At 50.4% G+C, this 19,320-nt stretch overlaps 1 protein-coding gene across 1 annotated transcript in view; it reads left to right on the forward strand.

Moving 5' to 3' along the window:
- The window catches only part of FAM222A (family with sequence similarity 222 member A), a 55,544-nt gene that overhangs the window by 14,342 nt on the left and 21,882 nt on the right, over positions 1-19,320 (forward strand). Inside the window, exon 2 of the mRNA XM_025986624.2 lies at positions 14,440-14,567. Within this exon, the coding sequence (XP_025842409.2) occupies positions 14,486-14,567 (82 nt within the window). The 5' untranslated portion in view covers positions 14,440-14,485. The remainder of the gene's footprint in view (positions 1-14,439; positions 14,568-19,320) is intronic.

The following is a 19,320-nucleotide window of genomic DNA, read 5'->3' on the forward strand; positions in this document are numbered from 1 at the left end:
GCCTCATGGGAATGTGGGCTCAGAGGTTCCAGAGCTGCCAGTTTTTGTTTGTTTTCAAGGCAAACCAGACAATGAGAATTTGGGGTGAAATTTTAGTTTTTCTTTTCTTTTAAATATTGGCAGCCATGTCACAGTTTATTTTTTCCACTGTAGCAAACAGGGCAAAGAAAAGATGTTTGTGGGTGGGATTTGCACCCTTCAGGAATACGGTGGTGTCTGGGCGGGGAGCATGAGGTGTGGGTCCCAGGATGTCATGCCTTCTGTGTCCCCAGAAGCCAATCTAGCAGCTCCGTGCACCCCTCAAGACACCCCCAGACGCCGTCTTCACTGCCAGAGGCAGGAGGCAGGGCCCAGAGCCCCGCGAGGGCACCACCCAAATAGCTATAATCAGCAGCCTCGCCAAGACTTCAAACTCACCCAATTATCCTGCGAGGGAAAAAAAACACAAAATGAAAACAAATTAACATGTTTGCATAGAAGCTGCTGCAGCAACAGACACAGCCGTGCACGCGCACACTCTGTGTGCAGCAAGGCCCTGAGCCGCCGCCGCCGCTGCCAGCCCCCCAACCCCCGCTCCGGGCCTGGCACCCCCTGGCAGGGCCGTGCCTGTCTGTGCCCACTGTCCTGAGTCAAAATGTGCCCTAGGCCCAGCGACCAGATTGTCCCCAAACTCGACTAGGCACTGTCTCAGTCCATCAGCCTTCAGGGTTTGGGTTTTTTCCCCCCAATTACTGAACATGTGAAATTCACTGTGTGCCAAAATTCAGCCTCATTGACCTGTGCCCCTCCCTTTAGATGGGGGAAATAAGCACAGAGAGGTTAGTTGACCTGCCCAACACTGCACGGATGGTGAGTGGAAGAGCTGGGGTTTAAATCCAGATAGGCCAGCTCCAGTGTCTTCTCTGTAACCACTACATGTTCTCTATAGCTTCCTCTGGTCTGTGGATAACATGCTAAGACCTGAGCCTGGCCTTCAAGCCCACTGTCCCACCCCAACCCCTCCAGGCTGTGTCCATTCTTGCATAACCCACCCAAACTGCCCACCCATGTTCTCTTATGCTGAGGGGCTGTGGGCATGGCGGTCATGATCGCAGAGGTTAGGAAGATTCAGTGTGAACAACTGCGAAGTGCTGCCTTTGGCATCTACTCATGGGGTTGGGTCCCACCCCCAGAATACCCTCACACCCCCACCCTACCGTTCAGTGAGCCCTACAAGACCTGGCTCATCAGATTCACGAAGCCCATGGGGTGCCTCTGTGCTCTGTGCAGTTCCCGAGCACACAGTCAAGGGGCTGAGATGCTCCCCCTTCCTCCTGGGAATGACCCTTCTTCTCTGGGCTCCCTTGAGGCTCCTTCTGACCGGGGTTGAGGTTGCTGGGCGTGTGCCTAATCGGCCCGCCCCACAGCCTGGCACTGCAGGTACTCAGCCAAGGTTTTGTGAGTGGAGCCACGCCCACTCTCACCTGGTGCTTATGGGGCTTGTTCCTGGGAGTTGAGCATAAACTGTGCTGGAAGGAGTTGGGGTTTAGGTCTCAAGGGTCTCCAGGACAGGGCTGTCCCTACCTCCCCTGTCCCTTTACCCTGCTCTGCTCTGGCTGTGGACAAATCCCTTCACATCTTGAAGCCATTTGCTATCACTCTTGGCCCTTGTTGATGATGTTGCCGGCATAGTGGATGCCCAGTGACTGGTGGATTTCGAGGAGCTAAGAGGGCCCCGCTGAGTAAGTGACTGCACTCCACGTACCATCATCCAGTTTAATCCTCACCATGGCCAGGTGACAGAGGTACTGTTTCTAGCCCCATTTTTCACATGGAGAAATTGAGGCCCCCAAGGGACCAGGTGACTTCCTCAAGAGAATCCTGCTGCAAGTGGCAGAGCCGGGATTCTGGGTTTGTGCTTTAACCATTTTGGATACTGCTGATAAGGGGCAGCACCTTGCAGCTCTGGAGCATGAGGCCCAGTAGGACACCATCCTAGTGGTGGCGGTAGAAGACTAACTCCATTGTACTCAGGGTAGCTAGCCCCTTTGGAATCAGCCTCTTGGCCTGCAGTCATGCCCACTGCTCGGGGCCAGGGTGGCGTCCAGGGGAGGTGACCCAGTGCCCATCGCAGGAGTGGCCAGTAGGACACTGGGTGCTCACTTGGAATCCCAGCCTTCCCTTGGCATGGCTCTGCCATGGGCTTCAGAGTGCAGCAGACCTGGCTTCACCTCCAGACCCCACCAGGTGGCTTTAGATAAACCCTGGTCCTCTCTGAGCCTCTCCTTGCCTCTGGAGAACAGGAGGTGTGGATATGCCCATACTTCTCGGGATGGGCTTGAGACTGAGTGAAGCAGCCCCCTGCCCAGACCTCTTAAGGAGCCCTCTCCTCCATTTCTAGAAGCTTCCCAGCCCTTAAGCACCATGACACTGCTAAGGATGGGACTCAGATTGCTGCCCAGCCCATGTCCCACTCACCTACCTGTATTGTTGAGCACACTTGGTTCTGTGTGTTCTCCCATGTTCCAGATGAGCAGAGGGGTTTATAGGACCAAGGTGGTAGGTACACTGTGCTGTGAAATGAGGGAGACACCCCAGGGACCAGGGCAGGTGACCAGAGAGGAGAGCTGTGAGCCCTGGGCGGTAGAAACAATGGTCGAGAAGGAAAGGCTGAGTGCATCCCTCTGGTGGGATTTACTGAGCATCTACTCTGTTCCTGGCCTTGGTATAGAAACTAGAGATAGGTGTGTGAAGCCCCAGGCTCAGCCACCTCCCTGCTGTGCACCCTTGGGCAAGCCATGGTCTCTCAGGACCCAGCTTTCTCACACAGGGTAGTGGAGAGGGTCACCAGAAGTTGACATTCAGTACTAAGTGGCTGAGAGCCTGGGAGTCTCATGCAGAGGTTCATCCCCTGGCCCTGCCTCTTGGGGGTAGGGTAAGAGCTGGTTCCAGTGGCTGTTGCAGAGCTCTGTATGGCAGAGGATACTTGCCCACCCTTCTGAGGCAGAAGTTAGGGGCTGGTGGGGTGTAAGAAGTAGGGAGAAAGTTCTTTTTCCTCCCCCATTACAAAAGTAAAATTCATCTTTTAGTATTTGGAAATGAGTCTGATGAAGAAAGATTCAGCTGTCATCCATCTGCCCAGAGCTCAGCACTTCGTCTCATGCTGAGGACTTTCTTCCCAGGTGTTGGGCATTCGGGGTATGTCTGATTTTGCCTCGTGTAAGTGACCGTCCTGGTCAAGTGGGCCTTGTGTGAGTAGGTGAGGGTACAGGGCCAAGCCCAGTCCTGGCCCAGAAGGGCCCACTTCATGCTAAGCCTGCTCTGGGCCCCGCACCGATCGGCACATTCCGGCCTGGGCTTCTGGGAGCCACCTGCCCACCCGCCCGCCCAGCAGCCCATTGTCTGGCATGTGGGGGCTCAGAGCAGCCGTTGTTCTGCACACATCTGATCCTGTCTTTTCCACATCAGATCATTTGTAACCGTCACCAGGCAATCGGGCCCGTCGCTGATTCAATCTCGGCTTTGTGCTGTCACAGCTGTTTTTCCGCGCCGGGCTGATTTTGAAAGGAGGCCCATCTTCTGGGCCCGCTCTTCAGAAGCAGGGGGAGGGGGTGGAGGTCTTTATGTGTGTGTCTGTGGGTATGTGTGTGTGTGTGTGTGTGCACATCCTCCCCCCTCAGCATCCCCCCCCCCGCCCCCCACACACACAGGCCTCTGCCTCTCCTCACCGAGTAGAATTGGGAATGAGGTACACAGTCAAGGGTCCTGGGGGCCCATGCCCATTCCCTACCACCTGCCTACCCTGGGCACCTATGTGCTACATGCCCCAGCGTGCAAACACAGTGGAGTCTGTGCCCCAGTAGAAGAGACAGATGCTAAACTATTCATCAATAACATCATTTCAGAGTGGTAACGACAATGAAGGAACTACAGCCAGGATGGGATAGTGGTTGGAGTGGTCAAGGAGGACCTCTTGGAGGAGGTGATGTTTGAGTTGTGTGAATGAAGGGTTAGAGCTGATGTGGAGATTGTCACCCCTTCTGAACTGATGCTCTCTTATATAAAATCTAGCCAGCTTTCAAAGACTTAATGGAGAAGGAAAAAAAAAAGAACATAAAGTATCTCATTAGTTATTTTTAAATATTGATTACACGCTGAAGTGATAACTCTTTTCAATATATTAGAGTAAATAAAATATGTCATTAAACATAATTTCCCAGGGCATCTGGCTGGCTCAGTTGGGAGAGTGTGTGTCTCTTGGTCTCAGGGTTATGAGTTTGAGCCCCACAATGGGTGTGGAGATACTGGAAGATAAACCAAAAAAACAAAAACAAAAACAAAACAAACAAACAAACAAACAAAAAAACCAAACCCATCATTTCCCTTGTGGATACTAGAAAATTTGTAATTACATTATATTCCTACTGGAGAGCACTGAGCACTGGATAGAGACAAAACTGTAAGTGCAAAGGTCCTGGGATGAGACCAAGGTTGACCTGTTAGAAGACCCCAGGGTAAGCAAGGGTAGAGGGACAGTGTGGGCAGGGAGTGGGGAAGGGGTTCACACACAGCCTTACAGGGTATTGTTAGAAATGCCATGGAAGCCAGTAGGGGAGTTTTGAGTGGAGAAGGCCCCTGCAGGCTGTAGGATAGCATGAAGAGGCCCTGGGACATTGGGATGCAATGAGGCACACAGAGCACCGGTCTGCCATAGAAGAGTTGTAGGAGGGACCTGCTGGAGGGTTGGTTAGACCAGATTTGCTTCCCTTCACTCCTGGATCTCAAGGCCTTTGGGCCTTCTCATGCTCCTGCCTCTCCCTCCACCCATCTACCTTCTCTGGTCACTGTCTACTCCCTGAGCAGCTGGTCCTTGTCAGGTCCAAGAATTTACAATATGTCCAGCTCCTCATCTTCCAGGTGATCTGTGGTAGAAATCCCTTTTTAAAAAGTTACTTAAAAAAAAAAATGCACAATCACTGTAGAAAAATTAGAAACACAAAAAAGAATCAAACTCCCTATAGATAAACGCAGTCCCATAGGCAGGCTGTGGCAGAGCTGGGGTTTGAACCCAGGTGGTCCAGCTGCAGAATCCTGGTGCTAAGATCGTGGTTTCTTGTGGACAGATGATGCTGAAGGGAGCTGCTCTACCCTGAGAGCGCTTAGGGTACCACCAGCCCAGCTCTCAGCAAAGGATGCCTGGCCCACACACAAGTGGGGCTTCGCCCTGGGGGGGTTAACATTTAAGTAAATATTTTGATGGTGTTGGGCCAGAGTGCCCTGTCCTGGTTCCCTGCCCCCATTCCAAAGGCTGTACTCATTTCTGTTCTAGCCTGATCTCTCTGAAGCAGCTGTTGATCCTTGGCTCCTGGCTCAGAGTCAAGACCAGCCCTCCTGTCAGACACCCCCCATCCCCCCTCCACCTACCCCCACCCACCACCAACCTGGGCTTCTGTCTCCTGATCTCCTAAGCACTGTGGCCCAGGCCCTCTTCTGCTAGGCTTTCCTGCCCCCTCCACCAGCTAACTGCTCTTGCCCTGTGGCCCTGGACAGCCCCCCCCCCCCCCCCCCCCCCGGTCTCCAGCCTCTCTTTCTTCTCCAGTACACAGACCATAGTAATCCTCTCTTTCTCTGGGTTGTGGGGTGGGTTAAATGAGGTGATGTCTGTAAAGTGCTGAGCCCGTGGGAACACTAAAAATAAAAACCAGCTCCTATTATTACTCTGATTATTAGATTTCTCCTTCCCTGTTGCTGGGTTAACCCTGAACTGTAGGTGCAAGGAGCTGAGGGGTGCATGGGGATAGATGAGAGGATGGGTGGGAGCACCAGTACCTCCCACCTCCATGAGGGGTCTTACCTTTGCCTTTTACATAATGTTCCCCCTTCTGGACCCAGTACCCGTGGAGTCATCTAGTAACACCCATTACCATTTTGGTCTCCACTTGTATGTCGCTCCTCCACAAAGGTTCTATGATCTCCAACAAAAATACTGGGTTGGGGCCCTTCCGCTGAGAACATTTTTTTTTTAAGATTTTATTTATTCATGAGAGATAGAGGCATAGATATAGGCAGATGGAGGAGAAGCAGGATCCATGCAAGGAGCCTGATGTGGGACTCGATCCCAGAAGCCATAAAGGGGAGTCTGAGATTTGGTGGTTTTGCTCCCCAGCCAGGGCTTCCCAAAGGCTCATTTTTGTGAGAACAAGCCCTGCCCCCATTCACTCCCTAGGTGCTCCTGGGTGGCCTGTGGTTCTGGGAGCAGGCCAGCCAGGTCTGATGCCAGTGGCAACAGCTGCCCTCTCACCCCATCACCAGAGGGAGTGGTTTTCAAGCCCTCCTGTGAGCCGCCCCCCACCCCCACCCCAGCACCTTCTCTTAGTCTTTCCCTGCCCTGAACCAGCACTTGTCCTCAGCAAGTGGATCTTGCCACCTTGGGATTGGGCTCCCTGCCCCTATTCTCTCTGCCTTGGTGACCCTGCCTGGCATTAACACAGACGTGTTGCTCTTAGTTACCAAGAGGGCTGCATCTCTCTCCTGGAGCTGCTTCAAGTTCTTCACATTATCCACTTTTTTTTCAAGTCTTAATATGCTTGCCTGTGCCGTCCACAGCTTCGGGGACCCCTACTCCTCCCATCTTCACCTGGCTATTTACTATCTACCTGTTGATAATCATAAGCACTACTAATAACAGCTACCACTTGGGCAGGTACTGCTATGACCTTAGCACCTTATTTGTACAATGTGTGGTATAAACACTTGTACAATCCATGGAATTAACCCCTTTTTCAGAGGAGGAAACTGAGTCTTAGTTGGATGTGCCCTAGACATCAGAGTTGAGGGATAAAGGTCAGATACCAGGATCCAAAGCCTGGAACAATATTGTTACCCTCCTTATGAGACAGCGGGGCTCTCCTTTCATCGTGACATCCCTAGGCTAGCCAGGGTGGCCCCATCATGGCTACCACTTGTTTGCTTGCCTTGTAATTGCCATCTGATACCCCCTGCCCTCCATCAGGGTTTGTTACTGCCCCAGCCTCTCGCACACAGTAGGTGCTCAATTTGTCTCCTCTCTAGAGGTTGGGGCGCTGCCCAGGGCAGATAACATCAGGATTAGTTCCCATGGCGACTGACGTCACTGCTCCCAGGCTCCGCCCTGCCCCTTCAGGACTGCGTCACTGGGAGCTGGCCGTGGTGCTGAAGCGCTCGGGAGGGCCTCCCACCCCAAGCTGCACCCTCCTCCCGGCCGCTTTCTGAGCCCTGCAGTGCCTCAACAACGTGAGCCAGCTTCTCGCCCATCCTTCCTTCAGGAGGTGGCTTCCTGAGGGCCCGCTGTGCACGGTCACTGGTCCTAGCACCATAAACCCATGGAGGAGGGATCAGAGAGAGCCACATGGGGAACTCAATTCGATTACTGATCAAACATTTATCAAGCACCTTGTATGTCTCTGAGAAGCCCTTGATGAACCTGGGCTTCAGCTGAAAGCCAAGTAGATTTTCAAGGGGGCGAGTAGAGATTCAGGCAGTGCTTGCAAGGAGAAGGAATTAAACCCGCAAAGGCCTGCAAGTATGGCAGTGAGAAGGTTATGCCCCCCTCAGGGCTCTGGCTGTGGCTGCCTGCCCTCTGGCATTCGTGATTATTGGTTCACTTTTTATGTCTCCTGGTGGCCCAGAACTACCCACTTGTCTGGTTCCAGTGCCTGGTCCAGGGCCGGGCCCAGACTGAATGGAGAGTTGTTGTCTCCTGGGGCCCAGGGTTGGCGTCTCTCTGTCTTGGGAACAGAGGGAGTCAGGTATGCTTTATGGCCAGATTTGCATTTTAGAGAGACCTGTGGCCCTATGGGGGTGGGGATGGGGATGGATGTGGCAATAATCCTGGCAGTAGATGAGGCCTCCTGTTGAAAGGGGCAATGCCCCTCCACCCCAACCTTTAAAAAAAAAAAAAGTGAAAATCCCCTTCTGGTGCTGCAGCCCAAATGGCAGTAGGGAAATAATCACTTTTCACAGACCCCTTATCCACAGCCCAGCCCTGCGCCAGTTTAATCAGCAGTGGCAGTGTGACTTGAAGATTCCCGGGCTTGAGAGATCAGGAAAGGGGTTAAAGAAAATTACCCTTGCCTCCTCCATGCTAATGTAATCTCTAACCAGATCTGCCTAGCCGCAGCTCAAATTGCTTTTTAGATTAACATTTAATTATTAACAGGGTCCCCTGGAAGGCCTCAGGCTCAGAACGGGGATGGGGGAGGGAGCGACAGGAGGGGGTTGGGGGTGGGCTTCTACTCTGGCTGCCTTGCAGAGAGACTGAGTGGGATTGGGGGGGGGCAAGAGGGAGAGAGAGGGAAGGAATAGGGGAGAGTGGGGTCAGGACTAAAATGAGAAAGAGGAACATCAGGAAAAAAGGAAGGCATTAGGACAGGGAGGCAGATGGAGGAAAGGAGAGAGACAGAGAAGAGGAAAGATGGTGGAGTCTCCTGTTTTGGGGGAGGGGCCGTGCACCCAGACTCCCTATGGCACTACTGGGCAAGGGTCCTTTTGCTGCACTGTCCTGGCTAGTGGCAGGCAATCTCCTGTCCCTCACTGTTTAGGGAGGACTGAGCTTTCTGTGCTTCATGCTGGCCTGGCTTGTGGTACTGGGGACTGTTACAGAAAAGTGACTCAGGGCTATAGAGCCAGGATCAGACTCAGGCTCCCAATCCAGTGCTCATTCTCTTCCCTAGGCCTGGGCCTCCCATCACTTCACATTCTTCCCTGCATTTGGGGTCAGTCTGTGTGGCCAAGACAGGGGGAAGGAGAACAAGGCTTCCTGTCCAGTAAGGGGTATCCAGGTGAGTATTGTGGGCATCCCCAAGGACTAGCAGAGCACTTTATGTGAACTGCTGGGCTTTTCCAGCTCCCTATCTCATCCCAGGTCAACTTTCTAAATTCCTCAAGCACAAACTGCATCTAGAACCCCCTCTGTATGTCAACAGAGGACCTAGCCCGTTGCCTTGAACACAGTACACTGGATTGTTTGAAAACCCTTCATAATATCACCTCATGTCCAAGCTGAAAGCCCCTCCTACAACATCCATTGGGCTGTTCCCCATCAAGATTCAGTGGAGAAAACTGAGTCAGGGAGGGACTGTGACTTTTTTTAGATCACTGAGCCAGTCAGAGCCCTGATGTGGGCAGGTGCCACCCTGAGGCATCCAGGGCTGGCTCTCCCCTGTGAAATCCTACTCCCATTGGACATTGGCCTGTTATGACCTTCCTCTCCAAGCCAGAGCTTGTCTTTGGCTTTGACTAGAGCCAGTGAGGCCAGAGTGGGTAGTTCCAGGGGCAGGGAAGGACAGGGGCTGGAAGTGGTATAGCTGTGGCCTTCAGGAGGTCACAGCCTCAGCCTTCTCTGGAGCTCAGGCATGTCCTCATACTCTGCCCTGGACTAGGGCCAGCCCGGCCTGGCAAGGGGTAGACTGCTGACCTGCAGGATGCATGAGGGAAAGTTCTGCCCACCTGCCACTTTAGGGAAATAGCAACTGGAGGAGAAGCCAGGGAAGTTCATTTTCAGTGGGCTGGATTAGGGAAAAGGAAGTCAGTTCTTAATGGTTGTTCTCTTTGACAGGACATTCTTACCGATTTTTGTACAGCACACATGGCATAGGGCTGGCCTTCAAGAGATGTTCAGGGACTGTTTGCTGCCTGTACGAATGAATGAATGAGTGAGTGAATGGATGGTAAATGACAGCCACCTCAGAACAGTTCTCTCAGAGGCAGGGTCTGCGATTTATTTCTCTCAGTATTGTTCTGCCCAATGCAGGCCTCACACGCTCTCCTCCGTGAATGTTTATGGGATGAGTAAGTGGCCTCCTGGGAGCCCCTGCTCCTCCTTCCCCTCCTTACCTCCCTCCCTGTGATCCCAGCCCCTGCTGGAGGAGAATCAAAGTGGATTTGGGCACTGGGGAGAAGTAGGCCTTTGCTTCCGTTCCTTCCTGCCCAGCTGCCCAGGAGCTGGGGGCTGAGGGCCCCCACCACCACCATGATGGGGCCAGGGGCAGAAGCCACACATGTGTGAGGCTGAGGGTGCAGTCTCTGGTCCGGGTGACACCTAAAAGCTGTGTGACCTTGTGCAGATGACTTCCCCTCTCTGTGACCATTTCTTAATCTGTGAAATGGGGCTAAAAACAGAACCCACCACAGAGGCTGCTAGGAAGCTGCGGTGAGGTGTAACGGACAGGATGCACGTGGGACCTGGCACAGAAGCAACATTCGATAAATGGGTAGCGCTATTATTAGTACTAATGTGTGTGTAGTTATTTGTGAGCTCCTCCCTCCCCCAGCGGCTGGGGGCTTCCCAAGGCCCCCTGCAGCCAGACAGGCAGGGAGAGATGACAAAAGGCAGGCAGGCCAAAGGCCCCAATTCCCCTGTTCTTTTAATAAAAATAAAGACAGCCTTTAGACATTCTTCTGCTCTGCATTGTTCTGCCAAGGCAAGCAGCACAGACTCAATTCCTCCTCGGACTTGGAAAGTTCCTTCCTTTCTTTCCCCTCCCCTGTCACATTTCCTTTATCTAAATCCTCAGCCATGAAAGGGCATATCGACAGCTGGGGGCGTTATCTGGTGGAGGGGACCTTTTCCTAGGGGTGCCTGGGAGATAAGACGTCTTATCAGCCCCCACGTCAGGAATGATGCCAAAGCATTCTAATCATTGAGGCTTGCGACAGTTTCTCCCTCCCTCACCACCCCACCCCCCCGCCTTTTTTTTTATTAAAGTCACAAAAGACCTTGGGCTTATAAACAGCCTGATTTGCAGATAGGGTTTCAAAATGAGCAGTGTTCCCAGGATGGTCCCTGGCTGGGGGAGTCACGAGTCAGGGTGGGGCCACAGAGGAGCTGGCTTTCTGTGGATGGGATGATGGCCAAGCAGAGTGGGGGCAGGGCAGGGTCATGAGAAGAACATAAATGTGTTAGCTGCCTGTCCCATTGCTGTCCCCAGCTTGCTGTGTGACCTTGTGCAGGATGCTTGGCTTCTCTGAGCCTCAGTCATTTCATCTGACAATAACTGATTCATTGATTCAGCCAGTCATTCAACACTTATTTATTAAATGATTACTCTTTGCCAGGCACTGGGAGAAGGAGACAAATAAGACATGGTCCTTGCCCCTGAGAAACTCACAGTCCAGTGGAGAGAGACAGACATGAATATTGGCAATTACAACTTGGTGTGATTAGGACTGTTGCGGGGGGGGACGTGCCCAGAAGGACAATTGAGCCAGAGTTTGAGTTAAATGTATTGAGGTGGCAGTGCTGTGGGCAGAGGGACCAGCACAGGCAAAGTTTTGGGGACGCAAGAGCAGCCAGCTGGAGGGAGGGCTAGGAGAGCAGGCGAGGATAGGCAAAGAAGGCTAGGCTCTATCTTGAGGTCAGAGAGACATTTAAGGGCAAGGAGAGAGGGATCTTTGCCCTGTTGTAGATGGTCGGGATGATGCGGGGACTGGTGGTAACCCACTCATCATCATGCTCAGCTGGCTCCTGTTTCCTCCCATGCTGACCCCTCAACCTGCCCCAACAGCGGGGTACAGGGTTCCTGGGAAAATGAGGAATGAATTGGGATTAGAGGCACAGAGAGGAAAAACCCTTCCCTCTTTTTTTTTTTTTTTTTTTTTAAGATTTTATTTATTCATGAGAGAGGCAGACACACAGGCAGAAGGAGAAGCAGGCTCCATACAGGGAACCCAATGTGGGACTCGATCCCTGGTCTCCAGGATCACGCCCTGGGCCGAAGGCAGGTGCTAAACCACTGAGCCACCCAAGGATCCCCAACCCTTCCCTTTCAAGTGAAGATGGTCTCTCCAGCTTTGGGGACCTGCCTGCCGGTCCTTCAGAATCAAGGGATGAAATGATCCAGGCAGTTGCAATGAGCTGAGGCCTTAACATGGATCTTGTCCCCTCTAGCGGATCCTCTGTCACTCCCTGAACTGTTAGCCTCTCAGCTCCCAGAACTGCTAAGGCATCCACCATCCGAGCACTCTGAAAACCAGAGCCCCACAGAAAAGGCAGTGATGGAGTCCAGAGAGGCCCTAGATGAGGCAGCCTGTCCCATTCAGTTGCAAAGCATGCTGGAATGTGTGGCCTGTGGGGAGTTGTGGAGGAGGACCTGGACAGGGACTGGGCTTCTTGGGCCCCGGCACCTGTGAAAGGCAAGAGGTGGAAAGGACCCTCAGGGGCAGCAGGAGGATGGGGGGATGATGGGCATGGTCAGGACGTTGGTGGATAATGACCTGGGAGGGATCAGGAAGCGTGTCTTACAAGAGAGGGGCAGTAGCTCCCCTGGGGACATGCAGTGGTTCCTAGGGTAGGAATATGTGGGTTCCAGGTTTCCAGACCAGCCCGGTGGGCTACCTGCTGATGAGGGGGCAGGCTCATCTAGCCACTGCTTCCTGGGTGGCCCTGGGCTGAGTTCTGCCTCTCTCTGACTTGGGTTTCCCCATCGGTGGATGGCAAGGACTTTCACCTGCAGCTGGCCGGCCTTCTCTGGCTCTCTCCTCTGTCTCCTGCACCCTCTGTCAGAGCAGTGAGAAGGGGACTCTGGGCTGGCAGCCTCTTCCCTTCCAGGTGCACACGTGGTTCTGCATGACAGTGGACAGCCTGCGTGTACATGAGAGGGCACCAAGGGGTGTGGAGGGCCCGGCACTGTGGGTGGGGGGTTGGTGGTGTGTGTGTGTGGGGTCAGCACTGTGCCCATCTCGGGAGACTTGTGTGTGTGTGTGTACAGGTGTCATGCCTGTGTGTCTCCAGGTGTCCAAGTGGGGCAGGGTGTGTGTGCGGGTATGTCCTAAAGGGCCCAGGTCCCCTGTCCCCAATGAGCAGTGCCTCCTTCCCGCTGTCGAGGGCTTTCATCCGTGCAATAAACCCCACTTCATTCCCTTTTTAAACTGTATAATTTCTGCCTGATTGTAATGGCATATTTTAAAATTACCAGAAATCAAAGCCGGGAAGTGGATACTGCAGCTCTGTGTCGTGGCTGCGTTAAGACTGGCGATTGGCGGGAGGGGTGGGTGGGGGGGGGGCGCAGATGAGAACCACCTCCCCTCCCCCATCCACCCCCTACTTTCTTTTTTTTTTTTTCTCCCTGAGACAGTAATAGGAGAAAATTGGTTTTGAAACTGAATAAAAGTCCCTTTCAGAGTAAATCATTTCTTTCAGGGTACCTTTGCTGAAAGTAAAATAGAGCATAATGAAAGGTGGTTACGTGATTGTCTTTCATTTACCGAGAGGCCAGGACAGACAGGAGGCTGCAACCGTCTCGGGGAAATTCAAGATTGGAATAATTGCGCCGTAACAAGGAGCTTGTTGTGAAATTAGTATCTTAAGAAAGTAGTGAAAAAAGGCTTTTCCTCATGAATACTTCATTATTAGAAGAAAGCAGCAGAATTTAAGGGCTCCAGACACCTGTTTAGTATTAAATAGCTCCCCTTTCTTCCCCCTTAAACACACCCCCACCCCTCGTCTTTCTTCTTTTTTTTTAAGAACTGGCAGGAGGACTGAGTTGGCCCAGCTTGGCAGCTCAGGTCCTGGGGAGGGGAGGGAAGGAGTGTGATACAGTGGGGTGGGGTGGGGTCAGGGGGTCAGGTCAGAATGCTCTGGGGCCCAGGGCCTGGCTGGGTGGATGTCAGGGGTGACAGGCAGCTGGCTCCAGCTCCTTACTGGGAAGAGAGGAAGGGAGGGCCCTGCAGCGAAATTCCTGCTCTCTCTTCATGGCCTCCAGGGCAGGCCCTGCCTGGCCTGGGCTCATCCTGCTCCTCAGGTGCTCTGTGTTCTGGGAGCCCCGGGGCCCTCAGGACCTGGGCTCAGGCTCAGCACCTGTCAGGGTTGGAGGCCTCTCGTTCTCCCAGGAACACTGTCTTGGATGTCTCCCTTTCGGGCATGCTGTGAGAATGCCCCAGAACAACACTGGCACACCCATGTGTCCCCTGGCAGTTCCTGGGTGCCCCTCCACCTCTCACCACCCCGTGTAGCTTCCAAAGGTGACCTCGTGGGGTCTCTGCCTTTTAGGAGCTCAAAGCTGAAGAGCAGAGAGAAACCCAGTCACAGGTGGTGACAGGAGAGCCATAGGCTGCCACTGGCTGGAAGGGCAACCTGCTGAGGGGGTGAGGTTCTAACTAGGCCTGGGGGCATCCAGGAAGCACCCTGGAGGAAGTGACCCACACAACGGGCAGGGCCAGGATATGTGTGACCGATCAGTTCTGGCCCCATCACGGTGGAAATCCACCACTCAGGAGATCTGGATTCTTTGCCTTTCCTTCCTTTGATGCCTCCAGCTGTGCCCTCATCTGTTGGGTGAGAAAGGAGGAGTGTCTGCTCTGAAAGTCTTCAATGTTCTGCTGGGTAGCAGGGAGGCTGCTGGAAGCATCTCCCAGCGGGGGGGGGGGCTGGGAGGCTGGCATGGAGCAGCATGAGTGACAAGCACTTCATCTCCCTCCTCACAGAGACCCTGCTGCACAGTGTGCCCCACTACGGGCTCCCAGCTCAGCCATGCTGGCCTGTCTCCAGAGGACCCAGAACCCACCGGTCCAACACCTGGCCTGCCCGAGCAAGAGCCTGGAGCTGCGCAAGTGTGAGTGCATGCCTTCTCCCTGTCCATGCCTCCCCAGCCCCTGCCCCTGTTGGCCTTCCTCTGCCCACTGAGTCCACAGGGGCTTGCTCTCTGTTCCTTGCTCTCTGTCCACAGGAGCTTTTCCCACTTCAGGCCTCTGTGGGGCAGATCCCAGCAGGTAATGCCATCTGAACCCCAGCTCGTCCGCCCACCTCAGCTCTGCCCAGAGCTGTGTTCTAGGCCTTTGCCCGTCCTGCACCACTACTCCACAACAGCACCCACCCCTTTTAAGCAGACTCCCACTGGGTGTGACCCCCCCAACCCCAGCCCCCTGTCTGGGACCCCACAATGTACCAGGTCTGTCTCACCCACCATGATTTTCTTGCATTGTTAGCCAAGAGGAGGACAATGTGGGAGCAAATAGTCCTCAGTGGGATCCCAGCTTGGGGCCCAGTTTGCTGTATGATCTTGGGCTTGTCCTTCCCTTCTCTGGGCCTTGCTCTTTCAGTGTGTCTAATTAGGGAGCTGGACTTGGTAATCTCCAAGGGTTTTTCTTTCTTGACCATCTAGGACAGGAATACCAAACCATCTAATCCGATTATTTTTAGACACCATAGGGTTTTTTAAAAATTGGAAGTATTTGGAAACATTTGAAAACAGTGAAATTTGCATCATAATCTGGATTTCTGACGTCTCTTGGGAAAAAAAAAATCAGGGTGCCTGGGTGGCTTAGTTGGTTAAGCATCCAACTCTAGATTTCAGCTCAGGTCATGATCTTAGCATTGTGAGATGGAGCCCTGTGTCCCAGCTCCACACTGAGCATGGAGTCTGCATAAGATTCTCTCGCTCAAAAAAAAAAAAAAAAAGATTCTCTCTCTCCTCCTCCCCCCTCAGCTGCCTATTGGCTCTCTCCTGGAGAACAGGATTGGTTGCCATTCATCATTGGACTTGCACTGTTGCTCGCCCTTTTTCTTTTCTTTTTTTTTTTTTTTTAAGATTTATTTATTCATTCATGATAGAGAGAGAGAGAGAGAGGCAGAGACACAAGCAGAGGGAGAAGCAGGCTCCATGCAGGGAGCCCAATGCAGGACTTGATCCCGGGACTCCAGTATCACGCCCTGGGCCAAAGGCAGGTGCCAAACCGCCGAGCCACCCAGGGATCCCATCTTTTTCCTTTCTTAATACATGTTTATCTTTAGACAAGATAGGACATTCATGTGGTCCACTGTACAAAAGGAATGGACGGCTATACAAAGGTCTCCACCTTAATCCTGTTGCACAGCTGCCCACTCCCCTTCTCAGAGGTAGCCAGTGTTGTCCTGTGTGTCCTTCCAGATGGTTCTCTGCATGACCCAGCACACCTGGGACATCCCTTTTTAAATTAGCCATACGTCCCATAGGTCAGCCTCTAAAGAGAGCTTCTTCCTTCTTTTGGCACTTAGTTTTCCACAGCAAGGGTGTTATTTGACCTGTTGCCTTTATAAGTAGTGCGATGATACACAACCATGTACATGTCACAAAGGTGTGAATAAAACTACAGGATAAATTTCTAGAAGCAGAAATACTGGGTCAAAGGTCTGTACCTTTGTAATTTTGATAGATGTGGTCTGAGTGACATCTTCAGATGACTCTGAGACAGCCTGTTTGCCCACATGCTCACCATCACAGCATGGTAGCAGACTTCTAGGCTTGGTCACCTTGTCAGTGAAAGCAGGATCACAGTGTAGTTTTAAATTAAGTTTAACATGAATGAGGATGAATAGCTTTTCATCTTGGAGTCTTTTTATCTTTGAACTTATTCATCTCCTTGGTCCATTTTTTTCAATTGGGTGGTTTTTATCCTTATTGAATTACAGGAGATGTTTGTATATGATGGAATTAGACCTCTGTCATCTGAATTGCATATGGTTTCCCCAGTTTATCATTTGTCTTTGTGCCATGGAGAAATTTTCTTTGTGAAGTGAAATCTGTATTTCCTAAAAGGAAATTTTGTGTCATACTTAGAAAGTCCTTCCTCATGCTGAGATTATTTAAGTTCCCCAGGGTTTCTTCTAGTTTTTTTTTTTTTTTATGGCTTAATTTTTATTTTTTTTTTTAAGATTTTTATTTATTCATTCATGAGAGACACACAGAGAGAGACAGGCAGAGACACAGGCAGAGGGAGCAGCAGGCTCCGTGCAGGGAGCCCAACACGGGACTCAATCCCAGGTCTCCAGGATCAGGCCCTGGGCTGAAGGCGGCGCTAAACCACTGACCCACCAGGGCTGCCCTATGGCTTAATTTTTAAAATACATGGTATGAAGTGTGAGGTATGGATCCAAGCATATTTAAGACATTAGGGCAATGCTGTTTTAATTGTTAGTTATAATACATTAAATATATTAACTATATTGAAATAGAATTCACATACCATAAAATCCACCCATGTGAAGTGTACAATTAATGGTTTTTAGTATATTTAGAGAATTTTGCAACCATCACCACAGTCAATTTTAGAACTTTTTTTTTATCACCTCAGGAAGAAACCCCTTACTGATCTGCAGTCAATCCCTGACCCCCTACTCTCCCTTCTTTATAGATTCCTATTTTGGACTTTAAAGGAAAGAAACCCTACAGTATGTGGCCTTTTGCGACTGGCTTTAAAAAAAAAAAAAAGATTTTATTTATTTATTTGACAGAGCATACACACACACTAGAGCACAAGTAGGAGGAGGAGCAGAGGGGGAAGGAGAAGCAGGCTCCCTGCTGAGCAGGAGCCCAAAGCAATGGGGGGCTCTAGCCCAGGACCCTGGGATCACGACGTAAACTGAAAGTAGCCTCTTAACCAACTGAGCCACCCAGGCACCCCTTGTGACTGACTTCTTTGACTTATCGCGTTTTCAAGGTTTATTCGTATCGTAGCACACACATAACACCTTTTAATATTTGGTGGTGCTTTCTTGTTCCTGGTTGTGTCCCCACCCTTCCCCTACAACTTCCCTGGCTATTAAATTTTCTGTCTCAACTATAGAATCAACTCATCTGAATAAGAGCAAAAATCCTGTTCTTTTTCCTGGGATTGCATGAAATTTGTAATTCAGGAAGAAATTTTTTTATGTTGATGGCCTCCAGGACCATGAGAAACCCTTGGCTTGTTCAGATATTTTTATGTCCCTGGGAATGTTTTAATATTCACTTCATCTAGATCTTGCACATTTTAAGTTTAATTCTAGATAGTTACCCTTTTTTTGGCTCGTCTTTTCTTTCTGAAATGGCGGTTATTTCTATAAAAGCTATTAACTCCTGCCCCCTGTCTGAATTCTTTTATTGTTTGTAATGGTTTTTCCATTTGGTCTCTTAGATTTTCCAGTTACTCTATCACATGCAAATCGTAATCTTACCTCCTACTTTGGAAGTTTTATACCTTAATTTCTTTGTCTTATTTCATAGTATAATAGACACTCTTGCTTCATTCCTGACTTTAATGAGAAGCTTTTGGAATGTCCCCATCATGCAAAATGCTGGTTTCAGGGGCAGATGTTTTATCAGGTTAAATAAGTGTCCATGTATTCCTGTTTTATTAAGAATTTTAAAAAATCAAGAAGTTGAGGTTTACCAAATGCCTTTTCAGTGTATATGAAGACGATCTTATTTTTTTCCTTTGATCTTTTAATAGGAATGTTGATAGAGGTCCCTTAACATTGAACTATCTTTGCATTCCTTGTTGAGTCTCACTTGGTCATGGTGCATATTTCAATATATTGCTGGATTGAGGCTCCTGGGTGCCTCAGTCGGTTAAGCATGTGTGCCTTTGGCTCAGGTGATGATCCTAGGGCCCTGGGGTCAAGTCCTGCATCAGGCCCACCGCTCAGCAGGGAGTCTGCTTCTCCCTCTCTGCCTTTCCCCCTCCACTCGTGCTCTCACTCACTTTCTCTCTTTCTCATATATAAAAATTTTATTTATATATGTGTATATATGTACATACATACATATGTACATATATATACATATATTTTAAATTCTATCTACTGCTGGATTGGCTTGGTTACTTAAGAGTTTTGCTGCAATTTCATCTGTGAGATTAGTCTTCAGTCTTTTGGAACAATTTTTGTTGGGTTTCATGATCAGTGTTATGCTTGCCTCATAAAGAAAATGGAGGCTTCCCTCCTTTCTCTATACTCTGTGACAGTTTAAGTAGAAATGGATTATCTGATCCTCCATGAAACAGTCTGGGCCAGTGCCTTTCTTTAGGGTGGGGGAGTACTTCTTTGATTCTTCTGTAATAATTGATCTGTTATAATTGTTCTATTGCCCCTTGAATGAGTTTGGTAAATTATGTCTAGAAAAGTATTTATTTTATCCAGTTGTAAAATTTACTTGCATGAGGTTGAACAAATTAATTTACAGTTCTTTTAAAGAAGAATTTCATCTTTATATTTCTAGTATATTTTGTGCTTCTCTCCCCCACCCCACCCTGTTTTTCTTGATTGGGTAAGTTAGTTAAGAGGTTACCAACCTCCCATTCCCCCAAGATACATCTTTGGGATTTATTTATTAGTAATTACCCTTTTCTAGCTTCTAATTCATTAATTTATGATTTTATTTTTATTTTTTTTTAAAGGTGACCCTCTTTTTTTTTTTTTTTTTTTTTTAAAGATTTTATTTATTCATGAGAGACACAGAGAGAGAGAGAGAGGCAGAGACACAGGCAGAGGGAGAAGCAGGCTCCATGCAGGGAGCCTGATGTGGGACTGGATCCTGGGTCTCCAGGATTACGCCCTGGGCTGAAGACGGT

This window comes from Vulpes vulpes, chromosome 10, assembly GCF_048418805.1.
Source record: "Vulpes vulpes isolate BD-2025 chromosome 10, VulVul3, whole genome shotgun sequence".
NCBI lineage: Eukaryota > Metazoa > Chordata > Mammalia > Carnivora > Canidae > Vulpes > Vulpes vulpes.